At 38.7% G+C, this 24974-nt stretch overlaps 1 protein-coding gene across 1 annotated transcript in view; it reads right to left on the reverse strand.

Moving 5' to 3' along the window:
* The window catches only part of mapkapk2a (MAPK activated protein kinase 2a), a 32399-nt gene extending 18817 nt beyond the window's left edge, over nt 1-13582 (reverse strand). The window contains exon 1 of the mRNA XM_067587717.1: nt 12763-13582. Coding sequence (XP_067443818.1) covers nt 12763-12981 — 219 coding nt within the window. The 5' untranslated portion in view covers nt 12982-13582. The remainder of the gene's footprint in view (nt 1-12762) is intronic.
* Nucleotides 13583-24974: the final 11392 nt, after the last annotated feature.

Consider the following 24974-nt stretch of genomic DNA (forward strand, 5'->3'; position numbering starts at 1 on the left):
CAACATGCTGAGTGGGTGCAGGGTTTTTGAGGTGAAACAGACTGAGCAAAGTTATTTTCTTCACCTCAGAGTTGGTTAAAGTTTTTTAAGTGCTGCAGTGTGTGTTAGTCAGCCAGTCTCGTTTGTTACTGCTAATAGCTGCTCTGCTCCACTAACATTAGTCTCTGAATGACGGCATAGAAAGTATTCACAATATACTTCACGTTCGTCTTACAAAGGTAATTATTTAGTCATTAAATCAAAAAATGCTTGTAACCACTGCATTTTTTAAAGATGAGCTAAAGATGTCTCTAGCGTGTGCGCACTGTAAACTGTCCAGGTGCTGCACTCCCCTCACAGTTGAGTTCCACCTTTTTTGTTCCATCAACATCACGTTATTAACTGACATTTAGAAAATCGATTTAACATTTGTGAATCCCTTCAGAATCGTAGGAGATGAGAAAAGAGATTCTTATGTGAAACGGTTTCTTCACCCACCCCTATATGGAAGTTTTTCTTGGACTTTAATAGTTGTAACCCACAGAAGACAATCCACAAATGTGTACCATGATCCACAAATATTTCACTATCCACAAACATGTATTTTGTTTATTTGTTTTGTGTAACGTCAAATCCACAAAAATATGGAGTGATTTACAAATACACATAGATCCTGAAATGGGTTTGGCACGTTTGTGGATCACTTCCTTTCAGTTTGCCTGTATAGTTTTGATGTATAAATGGATCCACAACTGTGTAAATACGACTTTACATGTATTTTTGTGGTGAAACTATTTAAATTTGTAAAACCTCTATCACTTTTTATGTGAAATTAAAATGTGTTTACTTACAAATTATTGCACCTCACATTTGTGGGGTTTTTTTTTCTACAGATCAGCTGCGGTACAAATAAGATAAAAATCCACAAACTGATAGGAGGGAAGTCACAAATATCACGTTGCCCACAAACTGACAGGGAGTGATCAACAAAGGTGTAAAACCCGTTTCACATGTACAAATGGATCAACAAATACATAAATGTTTACAGAGTAAGTTATGCGTATTTGCAAATTGCTCTGTATTTTTGTGGATGTTTACACAACACAGATTAAAAAAATGCATGTTTGTGGATAGTGAAATATTTGTGAATCATGGTACAATTTTCTGGATTGTCTTGTGTTGGTTACAACTATTGAAGTCCAATAACAACTTCCATACTCCTACTGATTAGCTTAGTTTGTATCATATATTAAAATTTCTTGTAGAAGGAGGAGGACAGAGGAATGACTGATAGTGATTGATATCTGTGTTCTTCATTCTTTCTAAACTTCACAGTATTTTGATGTCAGAAATATTATTTATTTTACTGACATTTTAGATTTGTTTCCAGTGAGATTTAGTTTATATAGTGACTTTCTGAGGTAAACATTACTGTTGCTGCTCTAGAAACAATATTTTATTATATATAAAATATAAAATCATTTTGAATCCAATTCTTTAGCAATGAAAAAGAATCGATAAGGACCAGACCGATAAGGTGTATCGATAAGAGCAGCAAGTATCGATAAAATCCTAACGATACCCATCCCTACTTCTGTCAATATGCTCTTGTGGTAACACATTTTTATGTGGCAACAAAAGGCAGCTATGTTAAGGTTAGTGCAATAACATACAAGGTGTTTAAACTGCAAGTGAAGTGAATATTAGAGGAGGTGTGATTGTCAATACAGACAAAACAAAGACCTGGACAAATTCACCCTGGGCCGCACAAATTAGGCATATACTACAGTTGAAAATGTTTCAACCTGAAGCTGTATGATTCTTCTTAATGAACTTAAAGAACGAATAAAGAACTGGAGATCCTGGTGAGTCTGATGCTCAGTTAACATGGAGAGTGGTTAACAGAACCACTCTCCACACGTACAGCTGATGCATATGTACCTAGCTAACTACAGCTAGCATCTCTTCAGTCAGTGTAATAGGCTGTTTAGAGTGAATAAACACAGACTGCAAAAACACTCCGTCTGTCAAATTTGTGCGAATAACACAAGGTGAAAATTTGTTTTATATTAAGTTTGATAACACCTTTAAAAAGACGCAAATTACATTTTAAATGACCACTCCATGCTTTAAGGATATCACCAGTCAGAATAAAGCTGTTCTCCAAATAATCGTGACATCCTAGCTCTCAAGACAGATAGCTAGCTCGCCAGTAAATATCTTTAACCAGAAGGTGTCCTAGTACACAACACACAATCATAAAAAATGAGTAGCTAACAAGGGGGAGGAAGTGAGAGAGTGAAATGCAAATCTCACAGATAGGGACTACATCTGTACAGCACACAAAAAACAGCTGTCACACTTCCCGGTGCAGGCTGGAAGACCCACATGGAAACAAAGAAGAAGATGGAGTAGAGTCTTTTATGAGGAACAGCAGGGTGGTGAGAGACAAAGACAAATGGAGATAATGAACAGGTCACTGTTGATAAAGAAGTGAACACGAGGCATATATGAAATTTGTCATGCTTTTGACAACCTCTAATCTCAATCCCCTCCTTTGAGCCGGCCTCACCGACTCCTCCTTTCTGATACCTTATGATTCATAGTGTGAATCCCCCTCTGCAACTGATGCAATTGATGATATTTGTGGCTTCAGTGTATAAATACAAACAGACTGGTGTGTTATCACTTGCTTTCAAATGAAAGGGGTGTGCAATGTGAATGTGTGGTTGGTTGTGTGAATGTGGTATATTTTCAGACAGACCAACTCAAACGTAGGGAAGCCCACTGACATACTGAAGTAAAGATTGTCCCATTATCTTTTCCACCATGTTAAAAGCTAAAGACACCGCTGCTAAAATAAACAGTCCATTTACTAATGAGGTCATCATCGTAAAAATAATGACAATTTTAAAGATCAATTTGTGAAGTAAAAGTACCAACATTTTGCTAGTTACAGCTTTTAAAGTGTGATGTTTTCTACGCACCAACACCACATTTGGCTCTAAATTCATGTATTAATGCAGTCTTTTCACTAATATTCACACAAGAGCAACAGTGCATGTACCATGTTGAATGAATGAAAAACATTCACTTCCCTTTTCTATTAACGCCATTCAGCACAATTCAGCTACTTTGCTTCCTTATTAAGAACCGATCATGAGACCTAAGCAAGCAGAAAAAACTGCACACATGATAGTTGGGGGAGAATGAGCCCAGCATATACAGTGTATAAAATTATTATACTAAAATTAAAGTTTGTGTCTGTTAGGAGCCCATTAAGGAAGTATTCTCAGCTATTCAGAAAGTGTTGTTTCAGTATGACAGAGTGCTGCATCAGCTTGGAAATAACTTGTATCACAGATACAACTGACAAGATAGTTCTGGTTCCACCATCACAACCACAATACCACATCCTTACAACCCCCCCCCGCAACAAAAAAGGAAGCAACACAACAGAGACAGACAAGGTCAGGGCATGGGGGTAGGTGGATACGTGGCTACTGCATCCAACCAGATTATATAAACTGCGATGTTGTAAAATCATATTATGTCTAAGGCGCTTACAATACCAAGATAAATATTTATCAAAGATTTTACTTCAGCTAATCTGTTTATTTGTGACAAATGTGTCAAACAAACATATTTTCACAATAATCTGAAAGGAGAAATAAGGTCTCGTAGCATTAAGTGAGGTGTCAGCGTTTGGTCATACCGCTGACAAACAACACAGATTTAAACCCAACAGGCTGAAACACTGAATTATAGTCAGCCTAGACATAACCACTGCAACCACTGGACTGAGGGGGAACAGTACAGAAAAAAAGAGAAAACAAGCTTCTTTTTCTCAACCCCACATATACAGTGTACTCTGTATGGCTGTAACTACTGGTCAAATAAAACAATAAATAGTCCACTCTCCCCAAAAATAGGTACACATTCCTCTATAAACACACATATACAGGACTTGTAATGCTTTGTGCACACCAAACGCAAAACAAATTTTCGCCTTGCGTTACTTGCACGAATTTGACCGCAGCATTATTTCTGTCTATTCGCCCCAAACAGCCAGAATACATTACTGTACATTAGCTGTAAGTTAGCAAGCAACAGCAGACACCTGTGGGTGGGTATGTGTGTGTTTTTGTGTGTGTGTGTGTTTGTGCGTGTTCAGTTCAGCCTCTGACTGAAACTCACCAGGAATTCCGGTTCTTTCTGTTATTTCCCGCCAGTCTCTCTACTTTTTCCCTTCTCCTCTCTGGACCTCCATTAAGTACATTTCCCCTTCCGTCAGCAGTCAACATGGACGAAGAGAGACTAATTACATTATAACACCATGGAGGTCAGCAACTCCACAGCTCGCTGCTGTAGATGGGTTGAGAAGCGAAAGTAAAGATAAATCGAGATAAATTAATTCCAAAACTTTAAAAAAAACAAACTCAGAGCTCTCCTCCCTCCGGTAAAAGCCTCTGGATCAGAGCAGAATATTATTCCTCTAGAAGCTCCAGCTCTGTGCTGCAGAGCTCCCCGACACTCAGCAGCTGTCTGTCAGTGAGCAGTGGCTCCGTCCCTCCGGTTCTCCACTCACAACACTCCGCAAAGCCCACTCTGCACATATCTTTCACTCAAGTATATTAAATATTTTCATCTTGTTTGTGTATTCGGGTCACCTGGTCTTTGCTTTGTCTTTGTATATAATTGCGCTGTGTGAAAAAAATTGCTTTGTGTTTGGTGTGTACACACCATAACACCTAGCCAGTCAAAGTGGCTCTCTAGTCCAACCCAGACATGTGTGACAATCAGAGTGACGACTATTAGGGCACCAGTATACTCAATCAGAACTGCTTGTCGGATAGTCAAATAATTATATATTATTGCCACAGCTATAGACAATATTGTCCTGTCTACAGAAATGAAAATGTTTTACTTTAAAATTGGTGCGCTGATACAAAAACTAATTTTCCATTACAGGGGACAATGACTGATAAATGATTTTTTAAAGCGGGCGATTGCAGATAAAAAGAATCTTGTTCTTGTTTATGTAGCTAATCAGTAACATAGTGGAATAAAGAGAAGGTTCTTTTCCAGCAATAAACAAGACTTCTTAGAGATGAAGCTCTCATGAGGGTGGAGTCTGCCAGGAGTAGAGAAATAACTTCAAGAGAACCTCTTCCTTCCTCTCCCTCCCCCTCCCTCCTTTTCCTTCCTTTCTCTCACCATCTCATGATTGAAGCATGGGCCTAGCTCTTCCTCTGTATCTCTGTGTTAACCTTTAATCAGAGATGCTGAAAGTGTGAATGCTGAATTCAGCAGGATTCTTCTGTTCCACAGTGGTCAAAGAGGAAATTTCAGAAATCCACACCCCATAAATGAGAAAAAGACCCAACTGGAACTGGCCAGTGGTTCCAGTTCCTCTTTTCTCAACCACCTTTTGACAGGTGTGTTTACTTCACTGCAGTCACTTCCACATCTTTCCAAGTTTCAGGAAGTGTAACTTTAAATGACTCACGAAATGTGATATAAAATATTTAGTAATCATCACTGTGTTCCTTTCCAGATGATGTAAAACTACACTTAAGGGGTCAGTGGTGAATCCTACTGTTTACCAAGACTAGATTTTTTTTTAAAACATTTTGTAGGCCATCACTTCAACATGAGTTTGCTTGTAGGTTTGTAGGCCGTTGAATGTGTTTACATGTACAGTACCCTGGTTGATGTCAGCTTATGGCAAAAAGTTGATCTTCCACATCATGTAAACAAGAAACACAGGGGTGCCTGGAAGCCTAATGGCTAATGCAGGGTTCAGACTACACGATATCAGCCTGATAATAACCCAACCAGAAAGACTTACATCACATCATTCAACAAGCTGAGGCGAAAGAGGAAGGATATTGTTGGTGCTGCTCATGCTGCTAGACGGAACTGTGAAACATAGGAAAAGGTTCATGGCGCTATGGCAACCAGACAGCTAGTGTTCCCTGTCTCTCTCTACTGACTGTCAACTTAAGGCAAAAAAAACACCCAAAAAATCTTTAAAAAGAAGAAAAAAAAAACTGTTTCCTTAATTGAGGTAAGGAATGAAAGGAAATTGGTTTATTTAATCGAAAATAATTAAATTGAAAAATTTAAAAATAACAGTGAAATAGATAAGTCAAAGTTTCTAAATCTGAACAGCAGACTGTTCATACAGTTCATACATGTGTAAAGTAAAAAGCACTCTGCTTGCCTGCAGTCATTTTATTTAGAGTTCAATGGATCAATAGTCTTTATAGTCATTATTCTTTTTTTTTGGAGATATATATGCAATAAATTATAATGGCCATTTGTCATGCGATACTTGTTTAGTGTAAGTAACTAAATTGCAGCCAACTACCAACACACAACACTATACCATTTCATAATAATAAATCATCTGTTTCACTTGTTCGTCGATATCAAGCTCAATTTTGTTTTTTCCCTGATATTGGATCAACGTACATGCACAGTCACCAACCAACATGTTTCTGCGATGAAAAAGAGAAGCTCACCTTTACCATGTTTTTCTTTATTCCACCAACACCTTAGCAGGCTAACGCTACGTATACACTCTGAGAGCAAGAGATAGAGAATTTTAATTTAATGAATTATAATAAATCACCCTGCCCTGAACCCAAAAATCTAGACAACTAAACAACCCAATGTATTCTCCAAGTTCATGCCTTTGGCCATGTTCAGGCCGACAGTTGCTTAACATCAAAAATTCCAGCCTTGTTTATTTCAATAAAGTCGCTGTGTTGGCATACTGGGATGTCCCAATGCTGATGGTTGCCACAAAAAAAAAAAAAAAAAGGCAGTGCTGTCTCATAAACCACATACGCTGCTCAAATTTTGCCACACTTGTGTGTTGTATTCAGGTGCCAATTCGAGGTAGAATACGTTGTAACATGAACAGCATAATTTACCACGCAGACAAAAATGATCAAAGTTCGTGCTAAGTTTTGGCATTTAGGAAGCTCACACATTAATGAATATATCACTCAAACTGAACTTCGTGAAGTTATTTACTTTTCTTTACTTGTCGCCTGTAGCAACAAGCCCTCACCAACACAGGCCTTTGTTTTTTTTGTTTTTTTTTAACATCGCTATTTTCGTTCAGAATGTGGCCTTAACCTTATTGCTCCAAATAACCTGGTTTCTTGTGTGCATATAAATGTAGTGACTGTAAGACGATACCTGCAGATGCTTCACACCCTTTGAGAGTGTGTGTGACAGAACACATTAAAGCCAGACCAATCAACCCAGAAGGACACATAGCTTTGCCTCTGACAAAAGCAACAAAGTAATAGCTATTGATTCCATGCGACAGGTTATATTAAGCAAAATGCATTCAGGTAGTAAAACGTATATATAAACATATATACATATAAACACTTACACAGGAATTGTAAGACTTGAAAGTCTCTCCATTTCTCTGCTACAGTCTTTCCCACAGAAACACACACAAAGTAACAGATTATTCAGCTGCACCTGTCTTTTGAACAAAAGTTGGCTCCAGACAGGTAAAAGTTCTACAAGGTAATGTCACCTTGGGCCAGGCAGGCAGATTCCTATTCCTGGCATCTACCACAAACCTAATGAATACAATAAATGACATGAGGCTGAGTCAACTGCAGTCAGTTCAAGGGAACAACAAGGACATTAGTTCATTCAGCATGGCGTCAGTCTATTTGGCTACAGCGTGTCTTACAACACCATGAGGTTGGCATATTACAGGCCAAGACCAATGAACATTTAGGTTTTTTGTATCTATTGTTAAAAGTGTACTTTACACAGGGACTATCTCCAGCTCTGATATTAGAAAAGGAACTCACTTACAGCCCATTGTTCCTCACACAGGATTGATGTTTTACCAAATGGTGCGCAAATGTTCATATTTTTCATTGAAAAACATATTAAAATGATAATGGTGTGATTTTTGCAGAGATCTATACCACACAAAGATGTTTTCTTAAGTCTGTAGAATATGATGTGTAGGCCAGGACATCCCTGCAGCACAACAATATTTAATTTAAAATGGTATTTTGACACACATTTCGCATTCAACAAATATTGTGCCTCCTGCGCTTTGAAAATTGCAGTAGGCCATATTACAATTTCGATAAAATTTCGATTAATTGTTCAGCCCTATTTTTAGGTTAGGATTCCTTCAGTGTTCATTGTTCACAAGGTTTTTACCAGGAGCCAATTTCCTATAGGAGCCTATTATCCACAGAGATCTCCTCCTCTCCAAACAAACAGACCCGGTGATTAAAACTGGTAAAAACACTGAATAAAGCAGTTTTCATGTGATTGGAAACATTGTGGATAATATAAGTACACAACTAAACAAAATATATAACATAGGTCCAGTTGTTTTTAGACATTATAATACTGGAAAGTTACATATTATACTTTTCAGAGGCATGACTGACAACATAGACCAGATTGGCAAGACGAACGAGTTCTAAAATAAGATTTCACATCAATAAATCAGCATGAAAATCAGCTCACAATAACAAAAAACCATGTGTCTATTTTGTTTGCCGGAAAGAAGCAGAAACCTACTTATAGTGAAGTTGGCAAACCCTGCAAATCTGTGGCCTCATTACCTATCCTGCCTACTCATGTGGCTGATGAGCACATACACGCAAACAAGCAGTGAGTGACAGTTTAGCTTTTGCTTTCATGACGTGGGCTCCACTCAACTGGATGCAAGGCACCTTACATCAATAGAGTGAGAAGCAACTTGCTATAAAAAAACAAAAACAAACAAAAAAACAGTAAGAAAGTAGTTTTTTCTATTTCTCTCTCCTTTCTTTCTTTTTTCTTTTTCCCGCTCTTTTTTGGCAATTTGAGGGTTAACTTTCATTATCATTTAATGATCATGACCTGGATTGGTCATGACAGAGAGTTGACTAACTCATTGACATATTCAGATGTGCCCCTGACGCATGTTTGATCCAGATCACTGTGCCAGTCTGGGGAATTAGTCATGTCACCCACAGTGATGGCTCAGTGTAAATACAATTATGAAACAGGTGTGACAAATCTTTGTCCCTTTGTAAAGTGCAAACCTTTCCTGTGGGAAAGCAAGGAAACTACTGGTTGTATAGTAGCCCTGAATAGTCCAGACGTTTGAGCTGGGCTGAATAGCAGCACAATCTTAGGTTTTTTGATATCTGAAAAGGATTTAAACAGACATGTTTGGATGTTTCATTGCTTGCCTGATGAAGACCTTGAAGGTCAAAATGTTGCATTGTTAAATTTTTGAAAGTTTACAATATCTAGTGTGGAGATTACCTTTGTTTTTTCTTTGCATGCTGTCTGAAAAAAAAAAATCACTCGATATTTTCTATATAGCGCACTATGTTTATTGCCCACCATTTTATTTTAGTGTTTTAATTATGTTTGTGTGAATTTATCCACTATATAGTGCCCTCACAGATTTCACAATGGAGCGAAAACAAAAAGTAGTGTCTGTGGCACGTACACTTTGTGTCATCACTGACTCTAAACCTGTCAGTGATGACACAAAATGACAACAAGTCCTCAATTTATTGCTCACTGTTGAGTGTCTATTACACAGGGAATGAGTGAGTGAATGAAGGAGTGACAAAGTCCATGTTTATCTGAAATTATGACTTGATCTTACACTGGATACAAACACCTTCAGTAACTGCAACTTTCTACAGACTAAAGCATTAATGGTGTCTCACAAAGTTCAAGGAATAGCAGAAGATTTGATAAGGGCGCAACAATTTCATGGAGAGGAACGCAACTCTCTTTGTTTAATAATGCTAGTGCAGTGCCCGTTCAAAACGTGCCTGTTCGGCACGGGCTGATTGTTTGGCCTCAGTGTTGCTGCCTCAACGCGTAGAAAAATTAATACTGTTGATGTGAGGTGTGAATGAGTGTTTACATCAACAACATGACAGAAAGAAACACTATTGTACACATATGGTAAATACTGTAATAGTGAATCTTTTCTCATTTCAAGTATAATGAGGGCTGCATTTAAAAATAAAGTACATAACAGATCTTTTGAAAAAATGTGCATCCTCAAAGTGGATCGAGCATATTGGGCTCTTAGATTGTTTATTTTCTGTGGCTTCAGTTGGGATCATTTGAGTTGGTATATTTGCTCAAAAGATTTGTGTTTATATTTATATTTGTGCTTACAAACTGGTTTTGAACTGCCCGTGGGAAGTAGCCTTAGAGTCTGTCCATTTTTGATTAAAAGCTCTGTTTTCAATGTCTGCGTTTCATTTTTTTAGAGCACGCCATGTGAAAAAACTTTTCTCGAGCTGAGCTGATACTAAAAGGTGATGTGAAACACTGCAGACCGCTGATTGGTCAGTCATTTATCTCATTCACAAGCTTTCTGTTTTAGAGAGAGCTTTCCACCGATCCCTCTCTCTGGGCTTTATTGGCAGGAAAGCGTTGAGAACAATGTTAATATTTATATTAATTATATATACACAGTATCTACTGTGCCTGTATTTGTGTATCTGTGTGTACGTGTATGTGCGTGTGTGAATGCATGCATGTGCTGTGTGTGTGTCTAGGTCATTCACTGACCCTCAGGTTGTGGCATGTTGATACATACTGAGCAGAAAGATATGCCCCGTCTCCTTTTCCTGGGAGTATTTTTAATTTTGAGAGGTCTTTAAGCTCTTTGAAATCTAAAATTACAAAGTTGAACTTGTTAAAGTAAACGGTCCTCATTTCATTGAATGTTTTACATTGTAGGAGGACGTAGTAGTCTAGTAGTCTCTCTCTTGCTGCCGTGTTTGAAACACAGCATTCACACATGAGGAAAAAATGACACAGATTTGTCCTGTTGTTCGTTTGTATTTACTGCTGCATTAGTTGAATGTAATGAATGAAGGAAACGTAGAAATGCAGAGGAGGAAAATGAAACAGAAACTAAGAGCGTCTTTCTCGACAGTAAATCATCTGTTGAGTGTTTAATGGTTGTTTATTTGTGTTTTAGAACATAACCGCCTGTCATTCCTGTCTGTCATTCATGGGCTTTCTCTCTCTCTCTCTCAGAGAAAGCTTTCCACCGCTGTCTCTCCTCACCAGCGTTGTCTCTCTGTCACTCGCTCACCCTCTCTCTCATCTTTTCTCATCTTTTTCATAATGAGTCGGGAAGCCAACAACAAACCCCTAACTTTTAACGCTATCAAACGGAGAGAGATGTCCTCCCCTCATCTCTCTGATGGCAGGGCTGTACAGCTCTGATCTTTCACACTCCACTTCGCTGCTGCAGAGCGGCTCGCTGATAACTTGTTTATTCAAAGTTTATTAATATTGATTGTATCACACGTCCAAATTGCACCAAATTCGACACTGCACTTCAATGCACCCGCCAAGTGTAAAGTAGATCGGCTGCGAGATATGTAAAGGACATATATACATACACACAGACAAACAGAGATGCCTTCCTTTAGTGGAGAGATTTATACTTGGCTTGGCAAGAAATAATCTTATGGCTCAACAACATACAACACAACCTGAAACCAGACAGGCTTGAATAAAAGCGTGTGTGTTTACGTTTAATAAACGTACACACTTGAGTGCAGGAAGCTGTGACCTGGTTATTTAAACTGAGTTTCAGTTTGAACCACCACACAGGATGTTTCCAGACTCTGATTCACTTGTGGAAGATTTTCAGTAATAGAATTTTGAACAACCTTCACACTATGGTACTTTTTATAATGATAAAGAAAATGAATTAGACTACAGTAACACATGGCTTCACTGGCTCATGTTTCAGTCACCTTTGTGTGGATAGCTGTTGTGAAGTTTGTCCTTTATCAATCATTGACCGATACAAAAAGTGATCTCCACAGGTAGTTCCTGATTCAGCAGCGTCAAATTACAGCCTAGCTTTAGCATTTTCTAATTTACAGGTTACATGAGCGTTCCAAACTTTAAATCCAGACAACAAACAGAGAGACAATACTATCGGCTGATATTTGCCTATCGGTTTTATCGTGTAATAGTGATAGTTGGTGAATGTGGGTGATATGCAAAACAGTTACAGTACGAAATGCAAAAAACATTTTAGCCAATTGAGAAACCGTGTCAACATCTTTACTGTTTACAACACTCTGTGGCACCTGAGACAAGAAGCGGCGTATCACAGCTGAGGTGGAGGTGTACGTCTCAACTCAAAACATGAGGAATTCCCATTAAATCATCAACTGCCTGATCAGTGAACATCTTGTAGTTTTTCAGAACAAGTATAATCACAGCCAGTGATGATAAACATTTAAAATGCCAAGGGTCACCACCATGACCCTCACAAGGCAATAAATCATAACAAAGAAGTGACTTGTTTTATGTAAATAATGAGCAAGAAAACAAGCAAATACTCACATATAAGATGATAGAAACCATGACTTTTAAAATGACTTAAAAGATAAATCAGTTGTCAAAACTGTTGCTGATTAATTTTCTATTAATTAACTGACTGTCTCAGCTCTATTCATTCAATTCATATTTGTGAGAGCCTCAAATTGGTGAGCTGAGCTGAGATGGTTTGGACTTTCCCCACCACCATTGCAAGTGGTGACAGCTCCAGAACCCTCAGCTGGAGGGGAGCCACAAAAACATTCAGTTCAGTTTCATCATTTAAAAACAAGGGGCCCCATTTTTTATTCAGGAAAAAAACGGATTTTTCCTGGCTGTGCCTCAGTGCTGCACTGACGTTAACATTCCTGATTTCTGCCCAGTTCATCTGCCAAAACATTAACTTACCTTCAGTGCATACTTATCTCCAGTCTTCTTCTGAAAGATTTCGAGCACCTTGCCATTGATACCCAGCCCCAACACCTGGCTGGTCACCTTGTAGTCGTCCGTGATGGCGTTTTTCTTGATCTGTAAGTTGGGTCTGGTGTTGAAGGGGAGGAACTGGCCGGTGGGGTTCTGCTGCCCTGCCGGGTTGGGAAACAGCGGCTGGTTCTGTGCGTTGGACATGTTGTTGGTCTGGGCTGAGAAATGAACAACCCCTCAACAATACTCCTCTGTCCTTTTCCCTTATAAGTTAATACAGATTGAGTCCTCTTCCTGGGTTAGCTGGCCTTTGACAAACTGTTCACCATGTAGCAACCAGGCCCGAGGAAAAACCGGCGGTGGCCCTTATCTGACGTTACAGGTTAACAAAGTCACTTGGTTAGCTGATAAAATGCGAACTTAGCTAGCTGTTAGCATGCTAGCTCGATCCTATTCTTGACCTGTGATTTTCGGCTAATAACTCAGCTATCGGTTAGCTTATCCATCTCCGGTGGTGTCCGCCGTCCACCGGTTCCTCAAAGAGAGCACTTCAGTAACTTTAAAACATCCCATAAATCGGTTACAGGGTTGTGTCTTTTCTAATCGCTAAAACCTAAAACCTCGCGAGAGAAGTTTGGGAAAAAAACGACAAAAAACACTCAACGAAAGACAAGACAACAGAGGAGGGAAAAAAAAGTCCGATACCAGTAGCCTAGCACGCCAAACACAGTTCACTTTCCGATAGACACCCAGCCAGAGCAGGTTTTACTGCTGACGTCATGCTCGGAATTTTTTTCAGCGCTTAAAGGAGAAGTGATGTCTTCATGGTAACCCCAACCCTTGATTTGTACGGCAACTCATGAGGATCAACACGTCTGGTTCGGCGTTCGCATTAATATGACAAATTTGTAAGTCTTTAGGCGACAGAAAATACCTTGTTAACACGTCCGTTTTATACGTTTTAAGGTGTTTAAAATTGAGTGCTACCAATTCATCAGTTTCTGAGGGGAAATCCCAAAATCATTGCAAGAGAGAAAACAATTCCCCACTCAACCTACCTTGTATGAACTGCGGTTAAGTAATTATATTGATTTACGGTAACAGTATTAACATCTGGATTTTTGTAGGCTGCTGGATACTTATTGAGAAGAATGTAGCTTGTATACAATACAAACAATATATACAATATCATACTTGTATACAATATCATGTGACGTTTTCGCCCACTAGATGACAGTACTAGAGTACAAATGGCAACCCGTTGAATGTTGAGTAGATTTGGGGGGAAGGCAAGCCATTGATTTCGAAGTAAATTGGTTAAGATTCTGATCAATAATGACATTTTTAGTGCAGCCGATATTTACATTGTGACTAATTTAACTTTTGTCCTGTCATGAAAAGACTTTTAGGAATCACAGTTTTTCTGTTTAAAACACCTAAGATATCAAAAGGTATTAAAATTCATTCACTGAATTGCAGTTCTTATGACTAGTATATTTCTATAGAAAACAATAAATGAATCCAAATTACAATAAATTCAGGGTTACGTATAACAAATTAATTATTTTCTATAGGTTTACTAACCACTAAAATCATACATTCTGTGCTAAACACAATGTATCTTATCTGTATTTACAATTATTCTGCACTCTATTTATATGCCACTAGCCCATATGTGTGTTTAACAGTTGACGTTAGCATATATTAGCTAGTTTAGTTTAGTTTAACAATAGTTCATAAAATTACAATTTGGCATATTTAAACGAAATCAACAGCAACTACCAACAGTCAAAGTCCATAAAACCTTAACTAATGTTTTGTCACAGGTTAGATTGTCAAAACTAGAAAAATAGGAGCTATGTTAGCATTAGTGACGGTTGTGTCCACTAGTATATAGTTAACATCACATAATATTACAGTTATCTCAAACAGTGTAACAAAGCCACCCACCCACCTGTACAAAAAATGAAAACGAACAGTGATTGTGCTGGTCTTCAGTGGCTTTATTGATATTCTCTTATCTGGATGTTAAGTGCCAATTTAAGAACAGCGCAAGCCTACATCTTATATGAATGGGGATATCTGTAAAGATACAAAATAAAGTGAATATACTGTATATATATAATATTTTATATATAATATTTTTTCCATTCAAAATCAATCTTTAATGATGCAGAGGCGACCATTAATCATTAATTTACAAACTACATTATTAAACCCTAAATGCATATCTGTCTGACCGATTGATTCACCCTGTCCCAAATACTAAATCACAGATGCATATAAGACCAACGAGCCCCCAGGAAGAGCAGGGGCTTTGAAGCCAATTTGACATAGTAACTGAACCATGTAAATACAACGTCACGTGATGCTATTTGGCCCAAAAAGACTTTTCCCCATAGTCTTACATTGTGAAAGAGACGTCTGTAAATCAGCGGATAAAGTTTTCTGAGTGTCACAACCCCCACAAAATGATTCGTTTCACTATCAGAATTTGATCCATTTCAAAAGTCCAGAAAAGCCGCACGATTGAATCGTTTTATCCCCAATCAAGTTAGCCGGAGGGCTAAACCATGGATGTATAAAGAGAACTGGATACAGCGTCGGAGGCGGGGCCCCGCTCATTCTTATGAAAGTTGCTCAATGGCACATGAAGCCAAAAAAAATCGACTTCCTGGTATGAAAGCACCCGGATCTTCCGCATTGTGCGGCCCATAGAGCATGCGCACTAGTGACTTTCGCTGGCCGAGTCGGCTACTTCCGGTTTAGCCCTCCGGCTAACTTGAATGGGGATAAAACAATTCAATCATGAGGCTCTTCTAGGCTTTTGAAATGTGATCGGACCAAACAGATTTAATTCTGATAGTAAGACAAGTCATTTCGCTGGGGTTGTGACGCTCAGAAAAAATTATCCGCTGATTTACAGACGTCTCTTTCACAATGTAAGTCTATGGGAAAAAGTCTTTTTGGGCCAGTGTGCATCACGTGATGTTGTAATTACATGGTTTGGCTCCAAGGTCAAATTGGCTTCAAAGCCTGGCGCTCTTCCTGTATCCAGTTCTCTTTATACATCCATGGGCTAAACCGGAATTTATCCGTCTCGGCTGGCGGAGGTCTCTACTGAACATGCTCCATGGACACATTGGGCCCATAGAGCATGTGCAGTATGTTTTCATCTGGGCATTTCTTTACAGCGTGAAGTAGCTTTTTTGGCTTCATGCGCCACTGAACAACTTCCATAGGAATGAACAGGGCCCCACCTCCAGCACTGTATCCAGTTCTCTTTATACACCCATGAAGACCAGGCGGTTAGATCTGGGTCTGATAAGTGAAGCCTATGCGGAAGTGACTTAAACCTGCATTCTCCCTAATGGCCAGCAGGGGGCGACTCCACTGGCTCCAAAAAGAAGTCTGATTATATAATCTGTGATAATCTGCACTAACTGCTGGAGCATCTCAAACTGGGCCCTGGTGGTGATGTAGTAATCTCCGCTGTCCAGTTTGCGAATTTTATAGTGTTTGATTTATTACCTCAGTAAACACTTTCCTAATGAGGTTATGGTCTCAATCACTAGTTTCTTCAATACAGCATGATGTTCATTTTGTAAACTATAGTTCCATTTAGAGTAAAATAGATGATAAAGCAGGGGTATGCTTTAGAGTGGGCTATATTGTGATAAGCGATACAGCGATAATGTTCTCATCCAAATATGGTCATTTCTGGCTCCAAAAATCCAATATGGTGACAGTCAAAACTCAAGGCTTCAAAACGAGATTCCACAAACCAATGGATGACATCGCGGTGGCTACATCTATTATTTTTTTACAGTCAATGTATAAGACACGTGATAGGTACGAAGCCCAAACGTACCCACTAGCAAAAGGCCACATGACCATAACGTAGGCATACATACAGCCCAACACAGCCCCTTTGTCAAAAAGAGGTGGGTATATTGACGCTAACCAATAGCATGGAAGCCTTAATGGTCCAAACATCTTAAGACATTCAAAATGGACTTGTTAACAGGGTATTTTCTGTCATCTTAAGAAGTACAAATTTGAGATATTAATGTGAAGGCCAAACTAGACGTACTGGTCCCTACTGCATTCCATACTGATGGTATGCCACTAGTGGTTCAGCGACATATGCCGGCATTTCACAAACCCTAGAGTGGTATGCCGCTCATGTTCCACCGGCACATACCATTTCCTAACGTCAGGTGCCACTTGAAAGTGGTAGGCCACAGTCAGACTCACACCATTGTTAGAGTATGTGCAATGCTTTTGAAATGACAGTAAAGTAATTTCATATATCCTTGATGTACCCGAGGCTAATATTAGAGCTAGCCTTAGCTAATATGGTTAATGTTAGCCAAGCCACCATAGCCAGTCTGACAAGTTCATAACAGAACTAACCAAATAATATGTGTATTGTTTTTGGCATGTTTGATTTATTAGTGGAACATGATCACACATTACATCATGTAAAACTCCACGTCTTGGAACATTAACCAGACATACTGAATGATTAACCGGTTGCTATCATCGCGGCATAAACCGTTTTCCGGAATAGATATGATTGGCACAGACGTCAGGGTATTTTCTTACTATGATCTATCTTCGAATAGTTTGAAATGACAATGTGTGTATATACTGATTACACTTGATGTAGTTTTAGTGTTAATTACTGTAAATCCAGTGGCATATGCCATTGTCTACTGACATAACGTTACCACTCTTGATCCTGCGGCATAAGCCATGAACACAAGCGGGATCAGCATATGCCACTGAACCACTAGCGGCATACCATCAGCCACTTTTTGATCTTAACGTCACTCATTGCAAGCGAGTGCAGAGTCATGTGCTGTAATGCTGAATCAAGTGCGCATGTGCAAGAGTATCCTAAATCTAGGGTTACCATCTAGACACGACCAGAAGTACGACAGAGGATTTGCGTAACAGACAGACTGGATCATGAAGCACAAACTCAGGGCACACGAGACAAAAGAAAGGTCATTATGATCTGATTACTTTTATTGTACTTTCAGTATATTCGTTTTTCTATTTCTTGTTATTCATTTTTTGCAAGTTGGTCTTAATATCAGCTCTACAGGCCTTATAACTAGGAAATTCTACTCCCCAAATGGGTGACTTAAAAAGCAGACTAACCCCCTGCTTTTCTGAAGAGATCCACTTGTACTGTTTTGATAGTAAAAGAGATAGGGACAAAAATAGACTCAGTAATCTCTAACCAGAGTCCTATGAGGTATACCTCAAGGTTAGAAGGTTACAGTGTTTTGCAGCATGCTTTTCCCTCATTAAAACTGAATGAATCCAGTGACTTTCATATACTGGCTTTACTATTCAGTTTCATTTTTTCTTCAGTTTTGTGGCTTTACTGCTGACAGTCCAGAGAGTGGAGGCTCTCCTTTAGTCAGTGGAACAAAAATCTGCCTCAGACCATACATGGAAACAGATATAAAATAGTTGATCCACTGTACTTTTTGCATCTTCAGCAGGCCATCACCACAATTTTAGAAATACTAAGGACATAAGTCCAAGTCCTCCCTCCCATCACCCACTCAGACACCAAACAGAATCCATTATACGGTATAATTTTGGGGTTTTTATTTCATTTTATTTCTTTATTATTTTTGTTGGCATGAAAGTAAAAAATTACATTGATTTAAAAAATACTGGAATCAGCATATAAAATACACAGCATGTGTACATTTTTAATCATAGAATATAAACAACACCCATGTTGCTAAAAATCCTAAATTCACAGTGAAAAATATGAAATAGATGACCTTACCCCCTGCAAATGTGTATTAATTACAGGAGCTTTACACCAAGTACACTAAAGTAAATGACACTCCAAGCACAGTTATGTAGTCTTTAAAGTCTGTGTAAAGGAAAATCAGAGATTTATACATATTAGAAAATAATTGCTGAAAACGTGAAAAGACTGTGAACTATGTAGTACTGCATTGTGGAGTTAGAGTGTTAAACTATGTTTCACCGTTTCTGTTTTCAGGATTTTTTGGATGGGCCTGAAATGGTGGCTCAATGACATAGAGTTACTAGCATGACCCTTCCCCCACTATATAAACACTAGACTACCTACTTATAGTTACTATTTTTATACCGGCTAGTTTTACAAACTTTCATCAGAGGCAACTGGAATTCACTTCAGATAATCCGCTGTTACTGGTGAATGGGGCCATTTTCAGTCAACATTAGCGTTCAAGGAGTTATTTTAAACCCAGCTGAAGCATTCGTTGACAGCTGGAGCTGCCAGCTGTTCAGCTGGGAGGACAGGTAGAGTCAAAGGACACAGCACCTGCAGTGGCAGCCACCAGCCACCACCCACAGCTTTTGCTTCAGCACCAGCTGTGCAACTGGGAGGTCCTGACCAGAGGGAGAGCATTTTCCGGGCAGCACTTCACCAAAAAACGGTGTGAGAGGCAATTGCTCTAAGGGTGACAGCCACAATGAAGCCACGAAGGGCTTTTCAGCAGAGGAGTAAGGTTAAATGCAACTCCATTGAAGAAAATGACAGTTTAACATAACAATAATTGGTGATGGATCTCTTGTTAATTAGTTATTTAAGTTACATTATTACTGAAACAAGTAATTTACCTACAAAATATGTGCCGAATTAAACAGTGACTCCTAATGTTACGTTGCCTTTTAAATTATCATCCATGTTTCTTGCCTTAAACCTACAAACAAGGCCTTTTTTAAATTGTGTATTTTTATACAGGAGTTTGGTATGAGCGTTGTTAACTCACAGGCTGTTCAGTTGGGCCGTGCTTTTAGCACTTTGAGTGGACCTCCAGCGTTTCAGAGCAGACAATACTGCTCATTTTTCCAAGATTGGGGAAAACTAATTTTATATACTTTGCGATTCTTTTCATTTTACACACAGACTTTAAGCTTACCATTAAACTGACAACCTAGAAATATTATAGCAAAAAAAAAAAAAAAAAAAAATCACAAGTGCATCTGGTACTGTATGCTTGGTTAAAGCAGGATTTTCAAGGCAGTGGAAAAAGAAAAAAATACACCTGCTGTCTATTTCTTGAATGGACATCAGATGTTTAATCAGTCATATTTTCCATTAGCAGTTAATTAGCAGATTTAATGGGGAATAACATTCAGATGAATTAATGTTTGGTTACATTTCATTAATCTGAATACTGTGGCTTTTAAAGTGAAGATGTGCACAATATCATGTATGGGATTATCTAGCCTAAAGACGGACCATTGACAGTGAATAAATAACCTGACTCTAAGAACTTCATAATATTTTTTTTTTCTCAAGATTCATCTTTAAAAAGAAGCTTTTGTAGGACAGCTAGAAGGCTATCAGAGATAGATTATAAAATGTAATTTCATTCCCCATGAAATCATTCAAGGTCACAGTAGTCACAGTAATCTCATTCTGTTTTACTTTTCCATTTAAATCTTAAAACACGTTAAAGGAACAATATTATCACAATTTTTAAAGTCAATAATACAGTTTTGCTTAATGTAATCATTCCTTCTGTTCATACTAGCCTATGAGACATCCCTTATGGGGGGGCAAAATGTATTCCAAGCTATCTAACTAAATTAGCAAATATAAGACATCAGCAGACTGAGTTGATGTTTTCCAAAGTTGCAGTCTTTTTTGCATTGGTTTTTTCCTTTGCATTATTATTCCTCCCCTGTAGCTCAACAAGGAAACACACCTTCCAGGAAAACACAAAGAGAGAATTTAACCACCTGGTTTGACTAACTCAGTCTGCTGAAGGCTCATATTAGCTTTAAATAAAGTTTTGAATACATTTTTGCACAGAACGAGGATTGTGGGGAATGATTGTAGCAGGCGAAACCTGTTTAAATGCTTATATGGGCACCTGACTATTGTTTTATGACACATTCGAAAATTATGAACCTATCCTTTAACGTACCCACACATCTCTGTAGAAATATAGCTGTATAGATAACACTACTGCATATTTTATTTATATTTTGTATTCACTGCATTACCTATATAACATACATATATAACTACAGCTACACCTGCCAGAACCATTACCTCTGCACATATTTTGCGCAACTTTATTTTTTACAACCCACAAGTCAGGTCATGTTTATAGTTTAAGTATTGTAATGTTTATTATGTACGGTAGATTGAATTCCATTTACTGGACTTCCTATGTTGTTTGCATTTATTGCTCCTACTTTTTATCTATTTCCTTGTTTCCTGCACTGCTGTCACATGCATATCAATAAAGTATTATCTGATATTCTCTGTTGTTCACATTGATTGACTCGATGACTGTAGTCTTATCTGGAATTTAAATGCAGCACCTCTATCAACCACTAGATGGCAGACCAGTCTAACTTTTTTATTAAAACCAAGTACATACCTTGAATGATATTTCATCTCAATGCTGAATCTGCAAAGAAATTGGTTTTAAACCTGCATGGAGAAGGAGATGAATAGGGTTTGATAAACACATGACAGTGTAGTGTCAGTCACACAATTACAGAAAAAAACAACAATAAATGTATAAAACGTATAAAAAATTTTATCATCTTTGTTTGATAAATGGAAATTGATCTGTTCTGCTGCAATAAACTCCAAACACCTCAGACACAAAATGGTGCCACTGATTTGAAAATACTCTAATACTACTAATGATTCTGAGGGGCATCTGTTGATACAACTTGCCTTGATGGTGTAAAACATACGTTGTTGAGATGCTTCAGTATGTAGAGTAATAATGAAGTTGTGTAGGTCAAGCTTTCCAGCTAAATCTGGAAAAAAAAATGTGAAAAATGTCTGGAACCTCATTTCCCAACAATATGCTTTGGTTTCTGTTTTTTGTCGACTTGGCAACGTGCTCAGCTGAGGCACGTTTATTTGTATACGGCTGTCCTTTATGACAGTTGGTTTTCCACTATGCAGCCATAGATGAAAAAAACAGCATAAAGAGAACAAGGAAATGTTTATGTAATTCATGGAACAAACAGAATAAAGATGTATCATGACATGTCCTGGGCCATCCCGTGCTTACACACTAGTCTTGTGTAATACAATGTATAAATAGGATGGAGGGGCCAAGCCACAGCTCCTAAACTCTGCTTCCACCTATGGGAAGACACTTCACTCTCCTCTTGATAATCATGTTAAATATTATGTTCAATTTAATCATTAGGAGCTTTTAAATGCCATCAAACAAGAAGGAACATTGCTGAAATAAGTTTAATATGTGAATGTAAAATTTTGTAGCTAGAATCTAATATCTGGTGTAATTGGAAATCCATACAGCATTAACGATCGCCTGTGTCTTATTAAAGGGCTCCATGCTCCATTCTAGTGATATACTTTAGGTTTTTAGAGTGGATAACTTAATGCAGTAATTATCTAATAAACTGTTTTCTAGATATAGGCCACAGATTAAATATATCATCCAAATTCTGCCAAATAAAGAGAGACCAGTGTGTATGTATAGAAGTGAAATGAAATCTTGACTTTGTTTTATTTCAAAGGGGGACTTCCATAAAGTTTGTAGACTCACAAGAGTCATATTTTAAAAGAACATTGATGTAGCAGGGGCTGAGGTATTGACTTGTAGTCCAGAGTATTGTCCAAAATCCAAGATCCAAAAACACTCGATCCTAACATTCCCACATTGCAAACAGATAGTGTCACATGTTGGACCCTCCATGGCCAATCATGTCCAATGTCTTTCAAACTCCTGCCCCCAGTTTGCAACACAGGCTTTCTGCTATAAATCTAAGGGCTGTAAGCCTAAATTGAGATAATCCTGATGACATCATCAGGGTTTTTTTTTTCAAACTGTGGAAAGCTCCCTTCAGAGCCACAGAAGACATAATTCAACTTTTTTCACAGGCTGAATACTTCTCATGCCAAGTAAACTGATCATGAAGTGTAAAATCAGTGGAAGGCTCGTTTAATAACGTTACACTTCAAAAACATATGGTTGTTGCTGAGCGGACTGTCAAGGAAGTGTAACTTGCTAATTGCCCTTGACAGAAACTGGTCTGTAATGAAAGATACGTCTAAAATATTTGTCCATAACATTGCAGAGCTCACTTCTTCTATGCTAAACTAAATAAAATTCATTTCATACACATAATTTAACACGATCTGATAACGTCCTGTAACCTTGAGATAGGCTGATATCATAAATCTTTTACGCACATCATGTTAAAAGTGAAATCCAACAAGTAATCCCCAACTTTTCAGTATATATTATATGAAATACTATACTACAAGCACATTACATAAGTTTCCAAACATCCCAACCTGTAGGCCATTTTCAGAGTCTGGTTCCCTCTTTCCTGGAGAAGTGACACGCTCCTTTTGCCTATAGTCTCCACGTGAATACATTTCACTGTCATTATCAGTTATGTAAGAGAAGCACATCACATGTCCTCATGGATCCCATATATACACAGACCTTTTAAAACACCTATGCACAAATATATGCACGCAAGTACACACACACACACACACTATGTGAGAGAGGGATCTGAAATTGGAAACTGTTGGCTGTGCTTTGACAGCTTTGTGCTGATAAATTAACACAAGCTACAGAGTTACGGTTACTTTGCATAGCTCCGGGCGTACTTATAGCTTCTCCTCAGACACTGTAGGACGACCTGTTCATTTGTGTGTTCTCCCTTGGGAAAGTGTCATGGCTGCAAACTTTTATTCTTTTTATTTATCAGAGAAACCAGAGTTCTCATTTCACACATAGAAGATTCTTGTCCATAACTGATGAGTTATTCGCCAGCGTCCCAGTGTCTGTTCTGGTGTACAAGGATCAGGAATGCGTGGCCTGTGTACAGAGCTAGAGAATCTGGCGTGCTGACATTTTCTTTTTCTCCTCTCCTTCCCAGAATGCTCCCCTGACACTCTCTCCTCTTTCACAGCACTTCTTTTAACTTCCTGACAGGAAGGAAATCTCAGGGGCAGGAGGTGCATCTCCCTTCACCTTCCCTCTCCACCCTCTGTTCTTCATTAGTGTGCGAAAGTCAGAGCGAGTTTGGATCAGTTATTTCAGGCTGGCCAGAACCCATCTTTCTCAGAATAATCCTTCATCGCTGCCCGGAGCTGAAACCCTAGCCGGCACTTGATATAGACCCATGGTCAGCACTGGCTCTGATATAGGATTCTAGCACCTGAGCACTCACAAGCCTCCCACCCAACATGGGACCTGTTGAACCTGCTCACCCCTCTGATGCACGCACTCGCCCAGACACACACACACACACACACACCCTTATGATCCCCTCGTATGATCTCTCACTCTGGCTTGCTCTTTTCTCTTTGTCTCTCCGTCTCTCTCTAATTGCTATGTAGAGCACCAAGAACCCATATTTACATGTGATCTCATTTTACCCTGCTTTATCTTCATCCTTCAGCCACTGAAATGCATTTGTTTACACATGGCTTGTCTTAACATAGCCTTAAAAAGAGACTCTGCAGAAAGTAGAGCAAGAAACTAGAAACTTTGTCTGTCAGTCAGTCTGCCTATTTGCTTGTTGGTCTATTTGCGTCGTGATTTGCTCCTGTCCTGGTTCACCTCAGTGAAGCGTGATAAAACTCTCTGAGGACGAGGAGAGGTGGTTTCCCTGTTCTGGTTTCGTTGGAGACGGTTTGGATGCACAGTTCCTCAGAGACAGCAGCTCTTAAGGGCAGCAGCTGACTAAGCTCCCTCTTCCTCTATCCTTCCCTCTCTATTCTCACTCTCTCCTTCTCTTGCTCATTTTCACACACACACAAGGTCATAAAAAAAAAAAAAACGACGAGTCACGGACGCTTTCTGCTCCAAGGCAATCAAGTCTTGTGATGGAACAATACAGAGTGTGCAAAGTCTCAGCACTGCAGTGCAGGCCTCTAGAGGTGCAAATACACCACATGGCCTGCAGGAGATGGTTGTGGTTTGTGTGGGTATGCTGCATGAGTCTATTGAATATAATTTATTAATATAGCTCATATATATTTTAGGATAACTTCAATAATGGTTCATTCAAATTATTCTCATGGAACACTTTTGCCTGCAAGTGCATTCCACTTAAAAGCCCTGAGGACTACGTACAAACATTTATTTCTCTCTTCTTTTTCGCTCTCACACACATTTAAATACCTGCACATGTGAAACCAAACATGA

This window comes from Thunnus thynnus, chromosome 4 (genome assembly GCF_963924715.1).
Source record: "Thunnus thynnus chromosome 4, fThuThy2.1, whole genome shotgun sequence".
In the NCBI taxonomy this organism is placed as follows: Eukaryota; Metazoa; Chordata; class Actinopteri; order Scombriformes; family Scombridae; genus Thunnus; species Thunnus thynnus.